We start from the raw sequence: 21,584 nt of genomic DNA, 5'->3' as shown, positions 1-21,584 counted from the left end.
CCACTGGCCTCCTTTACCCAGTGAAATTCTTTCTGCCCTTACAGGTCTGCAATCCTTTGGCACCAAATCGCACTTGGTAGCAAAAACTGACCTGAAATAACATGAAACTACAGATTCTATGTATACCACTTGCTGTGAATATTCATAGATTTCTTACAAAAATGCTGTATTTGATGATAAGATCCTGCCTTGACTCTGCTAGGGAAGTATTAAAAATTCTGAAATACACCTGGCCTCAAGGGTTTCAAATTAAGAATATGTGGACTACATAATAAGGCAAAAATCTATCACTTAGGCACACTTTAGGAGAACATGAAGAAAAAATGAGAAAACTGTTTAATTATGTCATATTAAAAAAACAAGCTGCCTGGGCGGCGTGGCTCAGTGGTTGAGTGTCGACCTATGAACTAGGAGGTCAGGGTTTAATTCCTGTTGAGGGTACATGCCCGGGTTGTGGGCTCGATTCCCAGTTGGGGGAGTATAGGGGGGCAGCCAATCAATGATTCCCTCTCATCACTGATGTTTCTATCTCTCTCCCTCTCCCTTCCTCTCTGAAATCAATTTAAAAAAATTTTAAAAACAAGCTACTAGTATACTAGCAAAAAGAGATGTATAAGTGCATAATAAAAGGAAGTTAGTTAAGTAGGATTACACAAGTAATAAACCAAGAAAGGTACATCATGAAGTAGGTACAAAATATCCATACTGTAATTATAACCAATCCTGTAAATTTCTAATTCTTACCTACAAGAATATGTTGTTTCTCCACTTTTGAAAACCTTCCCACAGAGTTGAAATGCTCCACTATGTTTTAATTTCTCTAAACAAATATCTGGATCTTCTCCAAATAAATACCATTCCAGTGGAGTGAATATTGATGTTTGTATACTCTCCTCCTGCTTTTCCAAGTCTGGGTCCATTTCAGCAAAATAAATTTCAGGCACCAATTGTGCCAAATGGTGCAAGAAAGTAGTATGAAAATCAACTTGCTGATCCCACCACTGAAAGAAAAGAAAATGAGTAGACTTTGTTATAAGTTCCTTTTTTTAAAAAAATTTAATAAATCTTTATTGTTCAGATTATTACAATTGTTCCTCTTTTTTTCCCCCCCATAGCTCCCCTCCACCAGGTTCCTACCCCACCCTCTGCCCTTACCTCCCCGCCACTGTCCTCATCCATAGGTGTACGATATTTGTCCAGTCTCTTCCCCCACCCTCCACTCCCCTTTTCCCCCAAGAATTGTCAGTCCACTCCATTTCTATGCCCCTGATTCTATTATATTTACCAGTTAATACTGTTCATCAGATTTCTTATTCCCTTGGTTTTTAGATTCACTTGTTGATAGACGTGTATTTGTTGTTCATAATATTTATCTTTTTCTTCTTCTTCCTCTTCTTAAAGAATACCTTTCATCATTTCATATAATTCTAGTTTGGTGGTGATGAACTCCTTTAGCTTTTTCTTATCTGTGAAGCTCTTTATCTGACCTTCCATTCTGAATGATAGCTTTGCTGGGTAGAGTAATCTTGGTTATAGTTTCTTGCTATTCATCACTTTGAATATTTCTTGCCACTCCCTTCTGGCCTGCATAGTTTCTGTTGAGAAATCAGCTGACAATCATATGGGTGCTCCCTTGTAGGTAACTAACTGTTTTTCTCTTGCTGCTTTTAAGATTCTCTCTTTGTCTTTTGCTCCTGGCATTTTAATTATGGTGTGTCTTGGTGTGGTCCTCTTTGGATTCCTTTTGTTTGGGGTTCTCTGCGCTTCCTGGACTTGTAAGTCTATTTCTTTCACCAGGTAGGGGAAGTTTTCAGTCATTATTTCTTCAAATAGGTTTTCAGTATCTTGCTCTCTCTCTTCTTCTGGCACCCCCATAATTCGGATGTTGGTACGCTTGAAGTTGTCCCAGAGGCTCCTTACACTATCTTCAACTTTTTCGATTCTTTTTTCTTTTTGCTTTTCCGGTTGAGTGTTTTTTGCTTCTTGTATTCCAAATCTTTGACTTGGTTCTTGCAATCCTCTAGTCTGCTTTTAGGTCTCTGTATAATATTTTTTATTTCAGTCAGTGTATGCTTAATTTCTAGTTGATCCTTTTGCATATCCTCGAGGGTCTTGTTAAATTTATCGGCCTTTTCTAGGAAATTCTTGAAAAACCTTATAACCGTGGTTTTGAACTCTACATCCAGTCGTTTACTTTCCTCCAGTTCTTTCATTTGTGATCTGTTTCTTTGTCTCCGCATTTTCACTCCTTCCCTGAGTTGGTAGAGTAGCTTTGTGTGGTATGTGTCCTATATGGCCCAGTGGCTCAGCTTCCCCAGTTACCTGAGGTGGACACTCTTGGTGGGCCCCTTTGTGGGCTGTGTGCACAGTCTTGTTGTAGTTAAGCCTAGATTGTTGTTAGTATCACAGGGGGAGTTGACCACCAGGCCAATTGGCTGTGAGGATCAGCTGTGTCTCTGCTGGGAGAGCTTCTGTGCTCAGCTTGGATGGGTGGAGTCTCAGGGTGGAGCAGACAGCCTTGGCTTCCCGTCAGCCCCGCCCTATGAGGCCCCTGTGTCTCAGTGTCCCGCGGCAATGGCTGCGCACACCTCTGAGAGAAGGCTGCCCTCGAGTTTTGCCCCCTGCCAGATAGTCCAGTTTCTCCCCGAATGAGTCTGGGTACCCAAAGTCTCACCCAGAACTGGATTTCAGTGCAGTCGGGAGGTTTTGTTTCCCTCCCGAACGAGAAAGCTAGCTGCGTGCTTACTGCCCGCCCTCTCCGGGCGCTGCGAGTAAGCCAGCCGCATATTCAGCCGCCCGCCCTCTCTCCGCACCTCTGTCCTCCACAGCTCCTCTGGGTCTCAGTGTCCTTTTATCTTTCCTTCTAGTTGTAGAATTTCCACTCAGCCCGCTTTCCGGTGGTTCTGGACGATATCCGCTCTGTCTTCCAGTTGCAGTTTTGAAATTGTTGTGCGAGGCAGCAGCATAGGTGTTTACCTATGCCACCATCTTGGTTTCTCCTCATAAGTTCCTTCTTAAAATTCTAGGGGCACCAGTAATAGCACAGTTCTATAATTTTAGAGAAAGTGACCTACAATATATTCTTATTTTATCCTTTGCCAATACAAAAGGAAAGTGGGTGATTGAAAAAAAGTCTTGTCCTGACCGGTTTGGCTTAGTGGATGGAGCATCAGCCTGCGGACTGAAAGGTCCCAGGTTTGATTCTGGTCAAGGGCATGTACCTTGGTTGTGGGCACATCCCCAGTGGGAGGTGTGCAGAAGGCAGCTGATTGATGTTTCTCTCTCATCGATGTTTCTGACTCTCTATCCCTCTCCCTTCCTCTCTGTAAAAAATCAATGAAATATATATTTAAAAAAAAAAAGTCTTGGAAACAAGTGATTGCCCACATATACCATAGATATCTGGAAAAAAGAAAAGTAGCTGTAGCAGGTGAGAATTATCCTTCCCTTCTGGAATGGCTAACTTTTGGTGTGTAAAGTTAACTCTATTATCAGTTAGAGGCTGTACAAACAAAGCATTCCCCACAGTCTTAGTTTTTTTTAAAGGAACCATGCATTTAATGAGAGATCAAAATGAATGATTGCAAAGTTTTTAGAACACAAAAGCACTAACCATCAAAGAAAAAAAAAAGATAAATTGGACCTCATCAAAAGTAAAACCTGTTCTTTAAAAGAAACTGTTACAGATGGCTCCTATGCCATGCTTATTTTTAAAATATATATATATATATATATATATATATATATATATATATATATTTGTATTGATTTCAGAGAGAAAAGGAGAAGAGAGAGAGAGAGAAACATCAATGGTGAGAGAGAATCATTGATCGGCTGCCTCCTGAACGCCCCACACTGGGGATTGAGCCGGCAACCTGGGCATGTGCCCTAACCGAGAATTGAACTGTGACCTCCTGGTTTATAGGTCAACACTCAACTAGTGAGCAACACCTGCCAGGCTATGCCATGCTAATTTACATCTGAAAGCATGCTCAACATCTTTAGTCATTATAAAAATGCAAATTAAAATTACAATGAGATTACCTTACAAAACCCATTAAAATGTAGGTAAAAAAAAATAAAATAAAGCCCTGGCCAGGGTGGCTCAGTTGGTTGGAGCAGTTTCGATTCCTGGTCAAGGCACGTAACTAGGTTGTGGGTTTGATCCCCAGTTGGGGCACATGCAGAAGACAACCAATTGATGTTTCATGTTTCTCTCTCTCACTCCTTTCCCCTTTCTAAAATCAATAAGCATGTCTGGGTCCATTTCAGCAAAATAAATTTTGCTGAGGATTCAAAGAGTAAACAATGTTGCCCTAGCTCAGTGGTCGGAAAACTGCGGCTCGCGAGCAGCAGTTTGCCGCTCTGTTGACTAATGAGTTTGCTGACCACTGAGATAGGGGCTTAATCACAAGGAACAACAACAGCCTGTAATTATTGGAATCAAGAGTCTAGGTCAGTGGTCGGCAAACTTATTAGTCAACAGAGCGGCGACCACTGCCCTAGCTGGTTTGGCTCAGTGGATAGCCTGCAGACTAAAGGGTCCCAGGTTCGATTCCAGACAAGGGCACGTGCCCAGGTTGCGGGCTCGATCCCCAATAGGGAGTGTGCAGGTGGCAGCTGATCAATGATTCTCTCTCATCATTGATGTTTCTATCTCTTTTTCCCTCTTCCTCTCTGAAAGCAATAAAAATATATAAAAAAAAGAGTAAACAATGTTATGTTGCTTGACTTAGACAATCTAACAAGTGTCAATACTTTTGCAATTAAGAAAAAAGCTCTTAAAAATCTGTAAGATATATTTAAAATAACGCCAAATAGTTTCAAATTATCTCCCTAACGATATTTATTAACTAGAAAGGGAAAAGTAGTAAGTATAGAGACCCTGCAGATACCAAGTTAACCAAGTGATTAAGATAAATATCACTAATAAGAAATATTAATATCAAGGATCCCTTAATATGAAGCACTGAGAAAAATACGGTACCATTTTCGTGTTATTCTTGCCCAAAATGTATAACCTCATTCTAATCATGAAAAAACATCAAACTCAAATTGAGGATCATTGTACAAAATAACTGTTCAATAATCTTCAAAAGTATCAAGGTCACCCAGCCAGTGTGGCTCAGTGGTTGAGCATTGACCTATGAACCAGGAGGTCATGGTTTGATTCCTGGTCAGGGCACATGTCCGGGGTTTCCCGGGTTTTGGGCTTGGTTCCCCGTAGGGGGCGTGCAGGAGGCAGCCAATCAATGATTCCTTCTCATCAGTGATGTTTCTTTCTATTTCTCCCTTCCTCTCTGAAATCAATAAATATATATATATATATATTTTTTTAAAGTGTCACAGTCGCCGAAACCGGTTTGGCTCAGTGGATAGAGCGTCAGCCTGCGGACTGAAAGGTCCCAGGTTCGATTCCGGTCAAGGGCACGTACCTTGGTTGCGGGCACATCCCCATAGGAGGTGTGCAGGAGGCAGCTGATCGATGTTTCTCTCTCATCGATGTTTCTAACTCTCTATCCCTCTCCCTTCCTCTCTGTAAAAAGTCAATAAAATATATTAAAAAAAAAAAAAGTGTCACAGTCATGAAAAACAAAGAAAGACCAAGACACTGTTACAAACTGAAAGAGACTATGAAGAAACTGAGACACAGACTGGAAGATATAAAGGAGAAATACTAAATGTAATGTGGGATCCTAAATAAAACCCTGGAACAGAAAAAGAACATTAGTGGGAAAACTGGTAAACTTCAAATAAGGTCTGTAGTTTAGTTATTATCAATATTAATTTCTTTACCCTAATAATTACCTATACTAAGGTTATATAGGATGCCAACATTAGTGGATATAGGTGTGAGAGATATAAAATAACTGTCTGTGCTATTTTTTCAAGTTTTCTATAAGTATAAAATGAGTCCAAAATAAAAGGTCAGAAAAGAAACTGATATTGAAGATGTTTATTTACTAATATAGAAAGGCATTAATAATAGAGGCCTGGTGCACGAATTTCGTGCACGGGTAGGGTCCCTAGGCCTGGCAGGTCGGGGCTTTCCTTCGTTACATGACGCCCCCTGATGGTCAGCACACATCATAGCGGGCAGTCGAACTCCCGATTGGTCAAACTCCCGAGGGGACAATTTGAATATTAGCCTTTAATTATATAGGATAGTTCAGTAAAGTAGGTTACAGAGCAATATGTATAAAGTCTCGTTTTGCTTAAATATTAATTGTATTTACATGGGGGGAAATCAGAGGGAATATATACCAAAATGTTAACAGTGGTGGGTAGTGAGATTTTAGCATATTTTCATGGAATCTGTTTGTATGTTTGCTTACTTATGAATAATATCTTTACAGTGATTTCATATTAGGGGGATAATTTTTTATTATAAAAATTAAAACATTTTACTAAAACCTCTTTTAAAAAACTGTGCCTTCCAACCTTGGCTGGTGTGGCTAAGTGGTTGGAGTGATGACCAGGCAGGGAAGAGTCATGGGTTCAATCCCTGGCCCCAGTCAAGGTGAGTTCAGCATTGGGAGGCAACCAGTCTATGGATCTCTCTCACATTGATGTCTCTCTCTCTCTCTCTCTCTCTCTCTCTCTCTCTCTCTCTCTTACCCCCCCCACCCTCCGCCAACCCCTTCCACTCTCTCTAAAAATCAATGGAGAAATATCCTCAGGTGAGGATTAAACAAAAAACAAACAACAATAACAAAAAAACCTGTGCCTTCCAGCCCCAGCTGGATGGCTCAGTTGGTTGGAGCATCATCCCACACATTAAGAAGGATACTTTTTTGCCCTGACCAGTTTGGCTCAGTGGATAGAGCATCAGCCTGTGGACTCAAGGGTCCCGGGTTCGATTCCGGTCAAGGGCATGTACCTTGGTTGCAGGCACATCCCCAGTGGGGGGCGTGCAGGAAGCAGCTGTGATTGATGTTTCTCTCCCATTGATGTCTCCCTTCCTCTCTGTAAAAAAATCAATAAAATATATATTTTTTAAAAAAGGATACTTTTGTTTTGTTTGATTGCTTTTAGTAATTTTCCCAATTTAAGAATAAAATAAGTAATTTTTTATTCAATCTCCAGATTTTTTTTTCAGCATCTGGAATTAAGGGAGGGTTTTCCTAATTGTTCTCTGAAAACAAGTTCTCACATCATTTAAATTCCCAAACATTCCTAACATTTCCCTCATCCCCAGGGACTTACTTGGATGCTTGTTCGCGAACATCATTCTGAAAAAGAAACTTTAAGTATAGTGTATAACTCTTTTTCTAATTCTTCTGTTTTGAAGTGGTAACAACATCTGGAGGCTCTACTGTGGCAAGTATTGGGTTAGTAATTGGAGCATCTCTAGCACCAAGAAATCTTTTGGTTATACAAAGTTTTCTTGTAATACCATTTGACAGATTCATAAACGTAAGAAAACAACCCTAATTCAACTGCTTACACCAGTGGTCGGCAAACTGTGGCTCGCGGGTTTGCCGCTCTGTTGACTAATGAGTTTGCCAACCACTGTGTAAGGCATTACCCTTACCCAGAAGTTTTGACTTCAGGTTTTAAGTGTTTTTCCCTAAGGCAGTGGTCGGCAAACTCATTAGTCAACAGAGTGGCAAACGGCGGCTCGCGAGCTGCATGTGACTTGCGAGCCGCAGTTTGCCAACCACTGGCTTACACCACAGGGAAACCCTAGCCTATCTGATAATTGGGTCTCTAAGCCTGTCAAAACATTTCCTCTCAGTCAATTTCCATTCTTACAGCTCACAATTAAACCAAAATCTACCTCCCTGTAACGTTTAGCCTACACTGCCTGAAATAATCCAATACAATTTACTCTGCTATTTTACCCAACAGCCTTTCAAATAAATTAAGATAACTATTATATTTCTCATTAGTCTCTTCATTCTGGGACTGAACTAGAACATAGAAACTAAAGAAATGTGTCCATCCCTAATGACATAGTATCCAGACCGTTCTCCATTTATGGAACATGTACAATATGCCTCCACACAGGGGAGTAGAACTATTTATTACCTTCCTTAGCCAGAGCACTAAACGGCTTTAAAAGATCGTGTTCTTTTTTTGGCATTCATACCACATTATGACTTAGTGAGCTTGCAGACAATTAAAACCCTAGATCAATCACATATAATTGTGATGAAAGATAGAGTTTACTCTTAGTATTTACTTGAGTGTAATTCATCTTCTAATAGTTTACTTAATGCCATTCTTCAGAACACAGTCTATTTGACTTGTTTGGAAGAGTGGAGCTATAACTACTTAATGTGTCTTTATAGACTACCTTTTAAAATGCCTTTGAACATTTGGTATATATGGGTAATGACATTAGCTACACAAGGACAAATCTATTAATTTATCCACCGGTGGTGGTGGTTGTTTTTTTTTAATACACACATATTCTGCCTTAGGAAGAGAATATGAGATATGTACCCCAGAGTTTAGGAAAGCAGATTTCATTCATCCAAAGACTTCAAGGAAAGTCTAGAAGACTGGAGCATGAACTTGTGGTCGGAGGAGAAAAAGGAAGAGAATGGTTTAAGAGGGACAGTATGTTCTCAAAAGCCATATTCTGACTGTATGTTTATGTATTTCAACAGGAAAGAAAAGAGAGGGGCCTTGTTTATCACATGACTATATTTGTCCCAGCCTATTTTATCAATGCCATGAAGACATAGTAAACTTTCTTATCATATTTACAAACACAAGGCTGGCAGGGATAAAAAATTCTCCTTAGGCTGATATTGCATTGAAACTAATAAGGTGAAGCTTAATCGTGATGAAAGTAAACTCCAACTGCACAAGGCCTATGTCATTCCCATATAGCAAGTAAGCTCTTTGGTAAGTATAACTCTTCTGGAGTCTTTCAGTAACATTTATTTAGTACAGCATATTTCTATAACCACTTAGCTTATTAGAAGGGTATAACTTAACATTAAAAAAAAAAAGGTTGTACCAAATGCTTTAAAAAAACCAAACTCATCATATAACTATAGTTAACTCAGAATACCTTGGAGTTCATAGTAATACCCCTGGGACTAAAGAAGTCTTAATATTTTGTCCTAAGCCATCTGAGGCAATGGGTTAAAGGCTTAAAGAAAATTGTCCATTTCACAGAGCACAGTGTATGATTAATACCTTTAGAGAAATGGGTAAAATAATGGTAAGGAAAATTTCAAGTAACCCTCAAAGCCAGCACACATGAAGGATGAACAGGATTGCACTGGTTCACCCTCTGTCACTGATTTACTAGTACATATATGGATATCTACCCAGACAGACTCTATGCAGTGTTGAAAACAAAAACCTCTTTACTGCAGGACAATGTCTGTTATTCAACGTAAGCAGTCATGCCCTGGCCAATGTGGCTAAGTCGGTTGGGCTTCATCCTGTGCACTGAAAGTTTGCCAGTTTGATTCCCAGTCAGGGCACATGTCTGGGTTGCGCCCGGGTTGTGGGCTCGATCCCCGGTAGGGGGCCTGCAGGAGGTAGCCAATCGATGTCTCTCTCTCTCTCTCTCCCCTTCCCTCTCTCCTTCCATTCCTCTCTAAAAATTAATAAAAAATATTTTTTTAAAAAACACACATAAGCAGTCACTCCAGGCCAAGCTCATCTATATTAAGTTACTGCTCTTCCCTAGCCTCTTACAGGTAGTGGGACTGAACCTGTCACTTAGAACTACAGTTTTAAAACTTCATATCTGACATTATAATAAAAGTTGGTACTGAAAATCAGCATTTTCCCTAGCTAACCACAATAGAAATTGGGAAATGATAACAAAACAAAAAACAAAAAATCAACAGGCACTAGGCCCTACTATGATCTGGTGAAAAAGTGCTTTATAAAGTTGGGACTCACAAGACCTTGGTTTTCATCCTAGTTTTCTCACTGTGTCCTTAATACAGAAAGCTGTGCTCTAGCCTAAAATGATATAGATTCAAATTTCTAAGGAAAATCCTCCACTGAAAATAGCATGTAACTTCTCACTCCTTCCTCTTTTTTTTTCCCTTTTTTTAAAAATATTTTTATTGATTTCAGAGAGGAAGGCTGAGGGAGAGAGAGATAGAAACATCAATGATGAGAGATAATCATTGACCGGCTGCCTCCTGCACGCCCCCTACTGGGGATCAAGCCTGTAACCCAGGCATATGCCCTTGACAGGAATCGAACCTGGGACCTTTCAGTCGGCAGGCAGATGCTCTATCCATTGAGCCAAACCAGCCAGGGCTCACTCCTTCCTCTTTGTCTCAATATTTTAAAGTCAGCTATCAAAAGATTACATTATCTTTTAAAGGACCCCTACAGATATGAGATTGTTGATAATTATTTCCTTTATCTTCATAATTTTGCACACGTAACAATAGTAAACTTTTTAAAAAAATTTAAATCCCCCCCATTTGGGCACAAGATAACTTTTGGGATAATGGAAATGTTCTATAACCCGATTTGGTGGCAGTTACACAGGTGTATACATCTGTCAAAACTAATGAACCAAACGCTTAAAATAGATGACTTTATTGTACGCTAGAGGCCTGGTGCACAAATTGGTGCCTGGTTGGGGTCCCTCGGCCTGGCCAGCAATTAGGGCTGATTGGGGTCCGTCTCACCCAGTCCCAATCGGGGGGAGGGGCTGCCCGTGGGAGGTTGGCTGGGGAGCGCACTGACCACGAGGGAGCAGCTCCTGCGTTGAGCGTCTGCCTCTTGGTGGTCAGTGTGCATCATAGCAATTAGTCAATCGGTTGACTGGTCGTAACAGCCGCTTACGCTTTTATAAATAGAGGCCCTCGAGGGTGTGTGTGTTCCTCAGCCCAGCCTGCACCCTCTCCAATCTGGGACATCCCTCTCACAATCCAGGTCTGCTGGCTCCCAACCGCTCGCCTGCCTGCCTGCCTGCCTGATTACCCCTAACCGCTTTTGCCTGCCAGCCTGATCACCCCCTAACCACTCCCCTGCCAGCCTGATCGACACCTAACTGCTCCCCTGCCGGCCCAACTGCCCCTAACTGCCCTCCCCTGCTGGCCTGGTCACCGCTAACTGCCCTACCTTGCCAGCCTGGTCGGCCTCAACTGCCCTCCCCTGCTGGCTCAGTCACCCCTAACTGCTCTCCCCTGCCAGCCTGGTCGCCCCTAACTGTCCTCCCCTGCAGGCCTGGTCACCCCTGACTGCCCTCCCCTGCAGGCTTGATCGCCCCCAACTGCCCTCCCTTGCAGGCCTGGTCCCTCCCAACTGCCCTCCCCTGCAGGCCTGGTCACCCACAACTGCCCTCCTTTGCAGACCTGGTCACCCCTAACTGCCCTCCCTTGCTGGCTTGGTCACCCCCAACTGCCCTCCCCTGCAGGCCTTGTCCCTCCCAACTGCCCTCCCCTGCAGGCCTGGTTCCTCCCAACTGTCCTCCCCTGCAGGCCTGGTCACTCCCAACTGCCCTTCTCTGCCAGCCCGGTCACCCCTAACTGCCCTCCCCTGCAGGCCTGGTCACCCCCAACTGCCCTCCCTTGCAGTCCTGGTCCCTCCCAACTGTCCTCCTCTGCTGGCCATCTTGTGATGGCCATCTTGTGTCCACATGGGGGCGGCCATCTTTGACCACATGGGGGCGGCCATCTTGTGTGTAGGGGTGATGGTCAATTTGCATATTACCTCTTTATTATATAGGACTAGAAGCCCGATGCACGAAATTCGTGCATGAGGCGTGGAATCCCTCAACCTAGCCTGCGCCCTCTTGTAATCCAGGACCCCTGTAAACTGGCAGTCGGACATTCCTCTCACAATCTGGGACCCCTCGCTCCTAACCGCCCACCTGCTCGCTCCTTACCACCCGCCTGCTCCTTACCGCTTGGCTTCCCGCTCCTTAGTGTTGCTGCGGAGGCGGGAGAAGCTCCCGCCACTGCCGCTGCGCTTGCCAGCCGTGAGCCCGGCTTCTGGCTGAGCGGCGCTCCTGCTGTGGGAGCACACTGACCACCAGGGGGCAGCTCCTGCATTGTGCATCTGCCCCATGGTGGTCAGTGCACGGCATAGCAACTGGTCGTTCTGGTATTCCACTGTAAAGGTCGCTGGGCTTTTATATATATAGACTAGAGGCACGATGCACAAAATTCATGCAAGAGTAGGCCTTCCTTCCCTCAGCTGCTGGCACTGGCCTCTCTCTGGCACCCGGGATCTGGGCTTGCTTCCCTCCAGCCACCAGCAGGCACCCGGGACCTGGACTTCACTCCAGCTGCCCACAGGCACCTGGGACCCAGGTTGGCTTCCCTCCGGCCCCAGCTTCATAGGGAATGACGTCTGGTCTAATTAGCATATTACCCTTTTATTATTATAACTAGAGACCCAGTGCACGAAATTCGTGCATGGGGGGTGTTTGTCCTTCAGCCCAGTCTGCACCCTCTCCAATCTGAGACCCAGTGGGATCAGGCCTAAACAGGCAGTTGGACATCCCTATCACAATACAGGACTGCTGGCTCCCAACCGCTCGCCTGCCTGCCTGCCTGATTGCCCCTAACTGCTTCTGCCTGCCAGCCTGATCACCCCCTAGCCACTCCCCTGCCAGCCTGATCAACACCTAACTGCTCCCCTGCCAGCCTGATTGCCCCTAACTGCCCTCCCCTGCCGACCTGGTCACCCCTAACTGCCCTCCCCTGATGGCCTGGTCACACCCAACTGCCCTCCCCTGCAGGCCTGGTTGCCCCTAACTGTCCTCCCCTGCAGGCCTGATCACCCCCAACTGCCCTGCCTTGCAGGCCTGGTCCCTCCCAACTGCCCTCCCCTACTGGCCTGATTGCCCATAACTGCCCTCCCCTGCTGGCCATCTTGTGGCAGCCATCTTGTGTCCACATGGGGGCGGCCATCTTTGACCATATGGGGGTGGCCATTTTGTGTGTTGGAGTGATGGTCAATTTGCATATTATCTCTTTATTATATAATATTATAGATAGGTAACTTATACCTCAATAAGATTTTTTTTTTAATTTTTTTAAAATATATTTTATTTTATTTTATTTTTTAAATATATTTTATTGATTTTTACAGAGAGGAAGGGAGAGGGATAGAGAGCTAGAAACATCGATGAGAGAGAAACATCGATCAGCTGCCTCCTGCACACCTCCCACTAGGGATGTGCCCACAACCAAGGTACATGCCCTTGACCGGAATCGAACCCAGGACCCTTCAGTCCACAGGCCGACGCTCTATCCACTGAGCCAAACTGGTTTCGGCACCTCAATAAGATTTTTTAATATCTGTACTGAGTTCAGAAAGGAAGAGAGAGGGAGAGAGAGATATAAACATAAATGGTGAGAAAGAATCATTGATCAGATGCCTCCTGCATGCCCCCTACTAGAAACCAAGCCCACAACCAGAGCATGTCTCCTGACCGGGAATTGAACTGTGACCTCCTGGTTCACAGGTCAACACTCAACCACTGACCAACACCAGCAGGGCCTCAATAATATATTTTTTAAATCTTCCATATTTTCCAACAATAAAGAATTTAAATTAAAAAAAAATATATATATATATATATATCCTCCCTATTTGCCCTGGACAGCATGGCTCAGTGGATAGAGCATCAGCCTGTGCACCAAAGGGTGTTGGGTTCGATTCCTGGTCAAGGGCACATACCTGGGTTGCAGGTTTGATCCCCAGCCCTGTCGCATATGCACTCGTATGTGCAGGCAGCAACCAATTAACATGGCTCTCTCACATCAATGTTTCTCTATCTCTCTCCTCTGTCTCTCTCCCCCTCCCTCCTTTCCACTTTCTCTAAAACACAATGAAAAAAATATCCTCGGGTGAGGATCAATCCTATCTAATAAAAGAGTAATATGCAAAGTGACCATCACTCCAACACACAAGATGGCTGCCCCATGTGGTCAAAGATGGCTGCCCCCATGTGGACACAAGACGGCCACCACAAGATGGCCAGCAGGGGAGGGCAGTTTGGAGGGATCAGGCCAGCAGGGGAGGGCAGTTGTGGGCGATCAGGCCATCAGGGGAGGGCAGTTGGGAGGGACTAGGCCTGCAAGGGAGGGCAGTTGGGGGCAATCAAGCCTGCAAGGGAGGGCAATTAGGGGTGACCAGGCCGGCAGAGGAGGGAAGTTGGGAGTGACCAGGCCTGCAGGGGAGGGCAGTTAGGGGCAAACAGGCTGGCAGGGGAGTGGTTAGGGGGTGATCAGGCAGGCAGAAGCAGTCAGACATCCCTCGAGGGGACATCCCTAAACAGGCAGTCGGACATCCCTTGAGGGGTCCCAGATTGGACAGGGTGCAGGCTGGGCTGAGGGACACACTCCCCCTCCCCGTGCACCAATTTTGTGCACCAGGCCTCTAGTCAATAAGTAAGTAAGTAAAACAGTACCCAGTTGGTGTTGCTCAGTGGTTGAGCATCAACCCATGAACCAGGAGGTCACCAGTTCGGTTTGATTCCACATGCCTAGGTTTCAGGCTCAATCCCCAGTAGGGAGTGTGTTTCTCTCTCATCTATGTTTCTATCTCTCTACCCCTCTCCCTTCCATTCTCTATTTTTAAAAAATTAATAAAAATATATTTTTAAAATCCTCCCTATGAAATTTTAAACGTTTTAGCCTTATAAACTCTTAACCTTCTCAACTCCTATTTCCTTCACCTCCACTCTACCTCAGCTAGTGTCTCCTCATTCATTCATTCATTCATTCATTCATGTATTCAATAACAATTCTGAAGCAATGTGCTAGGTAGTGGAGATACTGATGTGAACAGGAAACAGTTTGTACTATCAAGGAGTTTTTTGTCTAGAACAGAAGATAGACAGTAAATAGGTGTGTCTGAGTAGAGCCTGAGACATGCTATATACAAGAGTATGAAAAGGCTGCTATAGAAACATAGAGGCACATCTAAACCTGGCTCTGCCATCACAAGCATGTGATGTGCCTCCATGTTCTAAAACTCCAAATTTCCCCTTTCTGACCATAACATTCAGTCTTTCCATTTATGTCAACATCATAACTTTAATACCTTAAATCCCACCAATTCCCTTGGTTTTCCTTAGCTCCCTGTTCAGTCTGGACTCCAAGGTTAGCTATTATCCCAATATGCTCCCTACTTTTGTCCTCCTTCCCCCAATCACTTCCATAAATCACTAATGTTGATCCTCATTTATTCACTAAGAGTATGTAAATGTCTGCTATATCAAACACATAATGGTATATATCAGTAAACAGACATGGTCCTTGCCTTCATGGAGCTTACATTCTGGTAGGAAAGACAGACATTTAAATAAGTAAATAATTACAATACACTAATTACAGATTATAGTAAATGCAGTGGAAGAAATAAACAGGATACTTTGACAAAGAATAAGAGGAACCCATCTTTTAGACAGGGTAAGTATCAAGAAAAAACAGAAGAAAAATACTCTAGGGAGGGGAAAAAAACAGCAAGTAAAGGCATAGGCCCTGAAGCAAGATACAGCATGGGATTGTTTTAAAAACTAACAGGCCAGTGTGGCTAAAACTGAGTGAGAAGAAACTAACAAGAAATTAGAGGACATGTAGAGGCCCGATTAGGCAGGATCTTGAATGACTTGTAATGCATTTAGATTTTATTACAAGTACAATGAAAAATCACTGAAGAATTTAGGCAGGAAACTGACATGAATATGATTTAGTCTTAAAAAGATTTACTCTGGTTGCTAAGAGGAGAATGGACTGGAACAGGGCAAAATGGAAGCAATGAAGCCAGTTAGGAGGCCACTGCAGTTGCCTAGGCAATAGACGGTGACTATGACTAAAGAGGTGGAGTGGAAACAGAGAATTGTTTGTGTTCAAGAGCTATTATGGAAGTGTCATCTACTGAGACAGGAATAACAAAACTCTTGATCTGCCTCCCTGTTTCCCTCTCCCAAAATCTGGTCATTCTCTCAGTATATGACATAACCATGGCCATGAATGCTTAGGCCAAACATTGGGGATCCAGATGTCATCTGTTTCTTCCCTTTGCCTCATGCTCAATCCACAAGCAAATCTTTTTGTTTCTACCATACTTCCAAATTCTCTCTCAAATCCATCCTCTCCTTTCCATCTCCAGTGATCTCTCTAGTACAAGCCACCATCAACTATGGCTTGGATAAGTTACTGCAGTGGCTTCCTAACTGCTCCCCCTATTTGAAACACTTATCAGACATCCAAGGGGATATGTCAAGTAGGTAGTTGGATTTGTGATTCTGGAGCTCAGAAGTGAGATGACCTAAATTTGGGAACTGAATGCATACAGATGGTATTTATAGCCATAGAACTAAATAAATCACATAGGCAGAGGGTATAGACAGGAAAAGAAAAGACCATATTACCACACCAGGAAAAATCTTCTGAGATGGACTTAAGAAAGTCCAGTTGAAGAAGACAGAAGGCAAAAGCTGTGTTAGACCACCCCATATACTATCTGAATTCCCAATTTTTCTCAGTCCTCATCTTCCTGGACCTAGTAAACCACCCTCTTCTAGACACTATACCAGCCGTGGGCAAACTACGGCCCACGGGCCGGATCCGGCTGTTCTATCCGGTTCTCTTGCTCTCCCCTCCACTCCTTTACTTTGAATTTATATTAGTTCACACAAACACTCCATCCATGTTTTTGTTCCGGCCCTCCGGTCCAGTTTAAGAACCCATTGTGGCCCTCGAGTCAAAAAGTTTGCCCACCCCTGCACTATACCCTATGACACTGCGCTACTCTCACCTCATTCCTGCTTGGCTACTCCCTTTCTAGGTCCTTCCCTGGTTTTTCCTCCATCTTCTGTCCCTGAAATTAAATCATTCCTGTTCTGCCTCCTTCTCTCCCTCCCCCCACTTTACCCTCTCACTCCATGTCTGTCTGTCTCTTTCTCTGTATGTATGTACATATATACACATATATACATACACACACACTTTCCTCCTCAAAGATCTTATCCCTCCCCACAATGTCAACATGTCAATTCTGTACTGAGAACTTAGTCTTCCTCAATGTGTGGCCCACAAGACCAGGACTTCAAAATTAGTAGGGCATGCTGATCTACAGAATCAATTACCCTAATCATTCTCAAGCAATGGCTTTTATAAATGTCCAATAATTCATACCTATTATTTCACTCTAATTGTGTTAGGTAATATCAGGAATTTGAGAGCCTTCATACATGTTGATAGCAACATGACAGAAAAATGACCTACGAACTAAGAAGAAAGTTTAAGGATAGCAAAAACTATAACCACAAACAAGACTCTAGTGGAGTTGGTAAGAGTTCTTAAATCTGCAACACTCCCATATTCATTATTTTTGTTTTACCTGCCTCTCAATGTTGATTTAAAATATACAAATTATTCGAATGTCAAAGAATCTTTGAGCTTGTTTTGCTTAATAGCAAACAAGAAGTAATCTGGAAAGCCAGAATCTTACTCCAGTTAGGATAAAATTAAAGATAGTAGATTTAAAAATAAAAGGAAAGTAAGATGCTATCTGGAATCCTCAAGTAGAGAAATCCAAGCCAAAAAAGTGATCATGAGCCTTAACAGTCACAAGTCTTCATCCACTTAATCACCCTATCATGTATTAAAATCATTTGAGCACTTGTCTTATCTGTGTCATTGGACTGTGAGTTCCCTCTGGCACCTGGGACCTGGGCTTGCTTCCCTCCGGCTGCCAGCAGGCATCCAGGACCGGGGCTGGAAGCTTTCACACCTCTCTTGGAATCTACCTGATACTTTGCAAAATCCAAAGTCTTACCCAATGAAATTTAATATTTCTTGAAGTAGAGTTTGCAACCTAATTCTAGCTTGATTCCTGTACCATTATCTCCAATCCCAAATAAGTGAAGTCCAGATTGATGAGATTTTACTATACTACTTGGAAGGAATATATCAAAGCTTTAAATAAACATTAGTCATCTTTAGCAATACAAAATTACAGTAACACTTCTGCCCACAGCACAGTTTCTCCATTACTTCTAAGATGTAAAAAGCACAAGCTACCATTAAAACCAGATGTTTACAATTGCTTCCAAACTTTTCCCATCTTCTCATTTCTTATTATCTCAAATAGATGCTTCCTCCTTCAATACCAGCAGTGAAGTGAGGTTAAATTAATATTTGGGGTAGAGGATAGCTGCAAGCACTGTCATAGCTGGGTGGCCAAACCCTTATTCCAACTCCCTCCCTACCTGGTTTCTATCTCCCAGCCAAACTAGTCAGTCCCTGGGGTGGACTCCTATTTCTGGAGTTCACTCTGTTCTCTCCTAAAACAATGCTCAAGTGTCTGCAGTATTAAAATACTCCAAGAAAGCTTTCACTACAACCACAAACCAAAGAAACTTCAGGAAGAGGTGTATATCCTACACTTTTCTGTATGCAAGAATAAATGCCAACTGATAAAAGTCAACATCATGCCAGAATCAATATTTGAATATTTCCTATATATCTCCCCACTAGATGCGGGAGACATCCAGAATAGTACCTAATGTTACCTCTTATCCTCCTCAGTCAGTCAGCTTTCTCTCTGTAGCCAGACGACGGGCTCACTCTCTCTTGCCTTCCCATTCTTTCAACATATGGATCCCGATATTAATTAATGGTATTTCTCTGACTGGAAATGTCTGAAAGTCTCTTTTCCATCTTTAAAAAAGCAGCGACAGAAGACGGGTTCCTCCATTGAGGATTAGGCCTGGGGTTCTCAAGATACTGGACTGAAGGACTACAATTGCTACACCTCTTATCTTTCCCTGCCTCCCAATGTTGACATGAGTGGACACATGAGTGGACAGTGGCAGCGTACCCTGACACTATCAGTCCCCACCAGTCAGCTATCAATCCCAACACCAGGTGCTGCATCCTGGATTCCAATGGTCCAGAGGGGTTAACGCTGCGCCTACCGGAAAATGGCTCTTCCTCCAACCCCGCCGCAGCCCCCCACACCAGACCATCTACCAACATCACCAGTTCTTTCTGCTTCAGGATAGAGACATGCTTAAGCTCGTCACCACTAATAAATGACAAAGGCATTATGTTCCGTAGACTTGGCCAGCAGGAATGTGGGTGAGTGGCTTTTTATTTGGTGCCTTCCTTCCACATCAATCCCTACAACTCCCCCTCCCCAGAGCCGCCATAAGCGGTGCAGCCCCACATCCTCCAAAGCGCGGTAGGGAAGAACTGGGGGTACAAAAGGAACTTGCCCACAAGGACTTACAGATGCCAGTCCCTGCGGGGTCTGGGGCAAGTCCGGGCTGACTTCCATCCTCTCCACACCCCTGGCCTCCTCGTCCGCCATCTTGAGGGAAACTGACGCTTGCAGTTGCAGACCCCCGGCCAGAGACCAGCGGAGACCTGTGGCCGGTTCAAGAGACGCTGGACGACACTTTTACGACGGCCCCTAAGTCGAATTTGACGCAGAATTGAACAGCGGCTTCCGGTGCGCTTCCCGGAAGCAAGCGTCACGGTCCTTAGGGCGCGAGGGTTTTCCTTCCCTACTTTCTTAGTCGTAGAGCTCGGTGGCTGAAGGTTGTGTGTCTGGTTTCGGTGCTGGGAACTGTTGCATCTACGAGGTAAAAAAGAAAAGAATTCGGCGTCCGTTGTGAAAGGAAGAAAAATGTCGGGGCTAACTACGTGAAAAGCCGTTCAGGGTCTCCTGGACGGGTCATTGGTCTAGGTGTGCTTTGTCTCTCAACGCACCTGCTGCGGTTCCCTAGAGCCCACAAAATGAAAAAGTACTCAAAGCTATCACATCTTTAGGAAGGTAACCCGTGGGCACTTGCGCATGCGCACAATAAAACTCAGACCCCAGCTTTTTGGGGAGTGGTAATGAAGAAATAACGGAAAATTGGAAACCTATTCATCGGTAGAGGGAAGATAAGATAAACATGGTAATCTGCATTATGGAACACCATGCATGCCTTTAAAAAAAAAAAGATAGATCTATGTGAAAGATAAAGATAAGTGAGGAGGGAAAAACACTCAGCCACAAACCTTATATTTAGGCTTACATAAATTTAAATTCGAAGGAAACATTCTGAAAGGGAAAAGCACAAATGGTAGTTTGCTCTGAAAACCGGAAGAAGAGTAAAATGGTCAAGATCTGCTTTAGCTTCATCTGTTGTTTTAAATTGTTTGCAAAACATAATTTAAAATGTATTTTTTAATAAAGGGGAAAATAATAAAGCTCCACTTAGGAAATAATAAAGAGTTAACTATTTGGCATTAGATTAAGTCAGATCTTCAAATCATATAAAAATAATTTTTAATGAATTTAAGGGTTAGGTACTGAAAAAAAAGTAAAGTCAATATAAACAAAAGTAAAGTATAGCCCAGCTGGCATGGCTCAGTGATTGAGCATCAACCTATGAATGAGAAGGTCATGGTTCGATTCCTGGTCAGGGCATATGCCCAGGTTGTGGGCTCGATACCCAGTGTGGGACATGCAGGAGGCAGCCGATCAATGATTCTCTCTTATAGATGTTTCTATCTCTCCCTCTCCCTCTCTGAAATCAATAAATATTTTTTAAAAGAATATAAAATAATCCTAAAACCATACAATTTGAAAGCCACTGTTGTAGAGACTTTCTTATTGACTTGTGAAGATACTATATCTTGTTGGGTGGAAAAAACAGGTTACTAAAACAGTATGGTTCTGCCCTCACTGAGTAGCTAAGTTGGTTAGGAGTGTTGTCCCAATATGCCAAGGTTGGAATACAATCCCTGGTCAGGGCATATATAAGAATCAGCCAGCGAGGCCTGGCCGGTGTAACTCACTTGGTTGAATGTCATCCCAGGCACCAAGAGGTTGCCAGTTTGATTCTGGTCAGGGCACATGCCTGGTTTGCAGGGCTTGATCCCTGGTTGGGGACCTGCAGGAGGCAGCAGATCAATGTTTCTCAGAGCGATATTTCTCTTTTTCCCTTTCTCTTCATCTCTCCCTCTCTAAAAACTAAAATCAATTTAAAAAAAAATCAACCTCCCTTCTTTCCTTCCATTTACTCTTTCCTTCCCCTGTCCCCCTCCCTCCCTCTCTCTCAAATGAATAAATAACAAAAAATAAAACAGTATGGTCCTGTTTTTTGTAAGACAAAAATGTGCCTAGATATTTAAAAATAAACTACACAAAGTTAAAAAGTAAACAAAACCTGGGAAGAAATGTCTGCAACATATAATAGACCAAAGGATAAAATCTCAAAGACTATTCCAGTATTAATTACTAAAATATTACCCTTGGTTATCCCTAGCTTGCAAAATCACAGAAATTATTTTCTACTTTCTACTTGACTGTATTGTCTAGTTTTTCTTTAAGTATTTCTTGTGTAAAATTTTTTTAATCTACCCATTTTTAAAGGTATATAAATATCTAGTGCCTAGATAGATACCCACCCAATCTATCCAATTCAAAAAGCCTTCTTGATAATGTATTTCCTTATCTAGCCAGATGTGGTGTGATCTTTCCCCTCTTGGAGGAACTAGTAGCTGTATACCTAACCTCTGGAATTAGACTTTCTGGATTTGAATTTCTTTTTTACCACTTGTTAGTTGTGTAACCTTAGGCGAATTAACCTCACTGATATTTGGTTTTCTCATCTATAAAATAGACATGGT

General features: G+C 43.1%; 2 protein-coding genes across 3 annotated transcripts in view; one reads left to right on the top strand and one right to left on the bottom strand.

Moving 5' to 3' along the window:
* The window catches only part of UBR1 (ubiquitin protein ligase E3 component n-recognin 1), a 166,664-nt gene extending 146,900 nt beyond the window's left edge, over nucleotides 1-19,764 (bottom strand). For both annotated transcript variants that reach the window (XM_080674650.1, XM_080674651.1), the window contains exons 1-2: nucleotides 19,192-19,764; nucleotides 745-1,001 (exon numbers count right to left, since the gene is read on the bottom strand). In XM_080674650.1, coding sequence (XP_080530776.1) covers nucleotides 745-1,001; nucleotides 19,192-19,272 — 338 coding nt within the window. In that variant the 5' untranslated portion in view covers nucleotides 19,273-19,764. The remainder of the gene's footprint in view (nucleotides 1-744; nucleotides 1,002-19,191) is intronic.
* TMEM62 (transmembrane protein 62) overlaps nucleotides 19,425-21,584 on the top strand; it is a 76,906-nt gene continuing 74,746 nt past the window's right edge. Inside the window, exon 1 of the mRNA XM_080674680.1 lies at nucleotides 19,425-19,546. The gene's annotated coding sequence lies outside the window, so the exon portion shown is untranslated. The remainder of the gene's footprint in view (nucleotides 19,547-21,584) is intronic.

Source organism: Plecotus auritus (genome assembly GCF_963455305.1).
Source record: "Plecotus auritus genome assembly, chromosome: 1".
Classification (NCBI taxonomy): domain Eukaryota; kingdom Metazoa; phylum Chordata; class Mammalia; order Chiroptera; family Vespertilionidae; genus Plecotus; species Plecotus auritus.
This window is presented reverse-complemented; position numbering and strand designations above follow the sequence as displayed.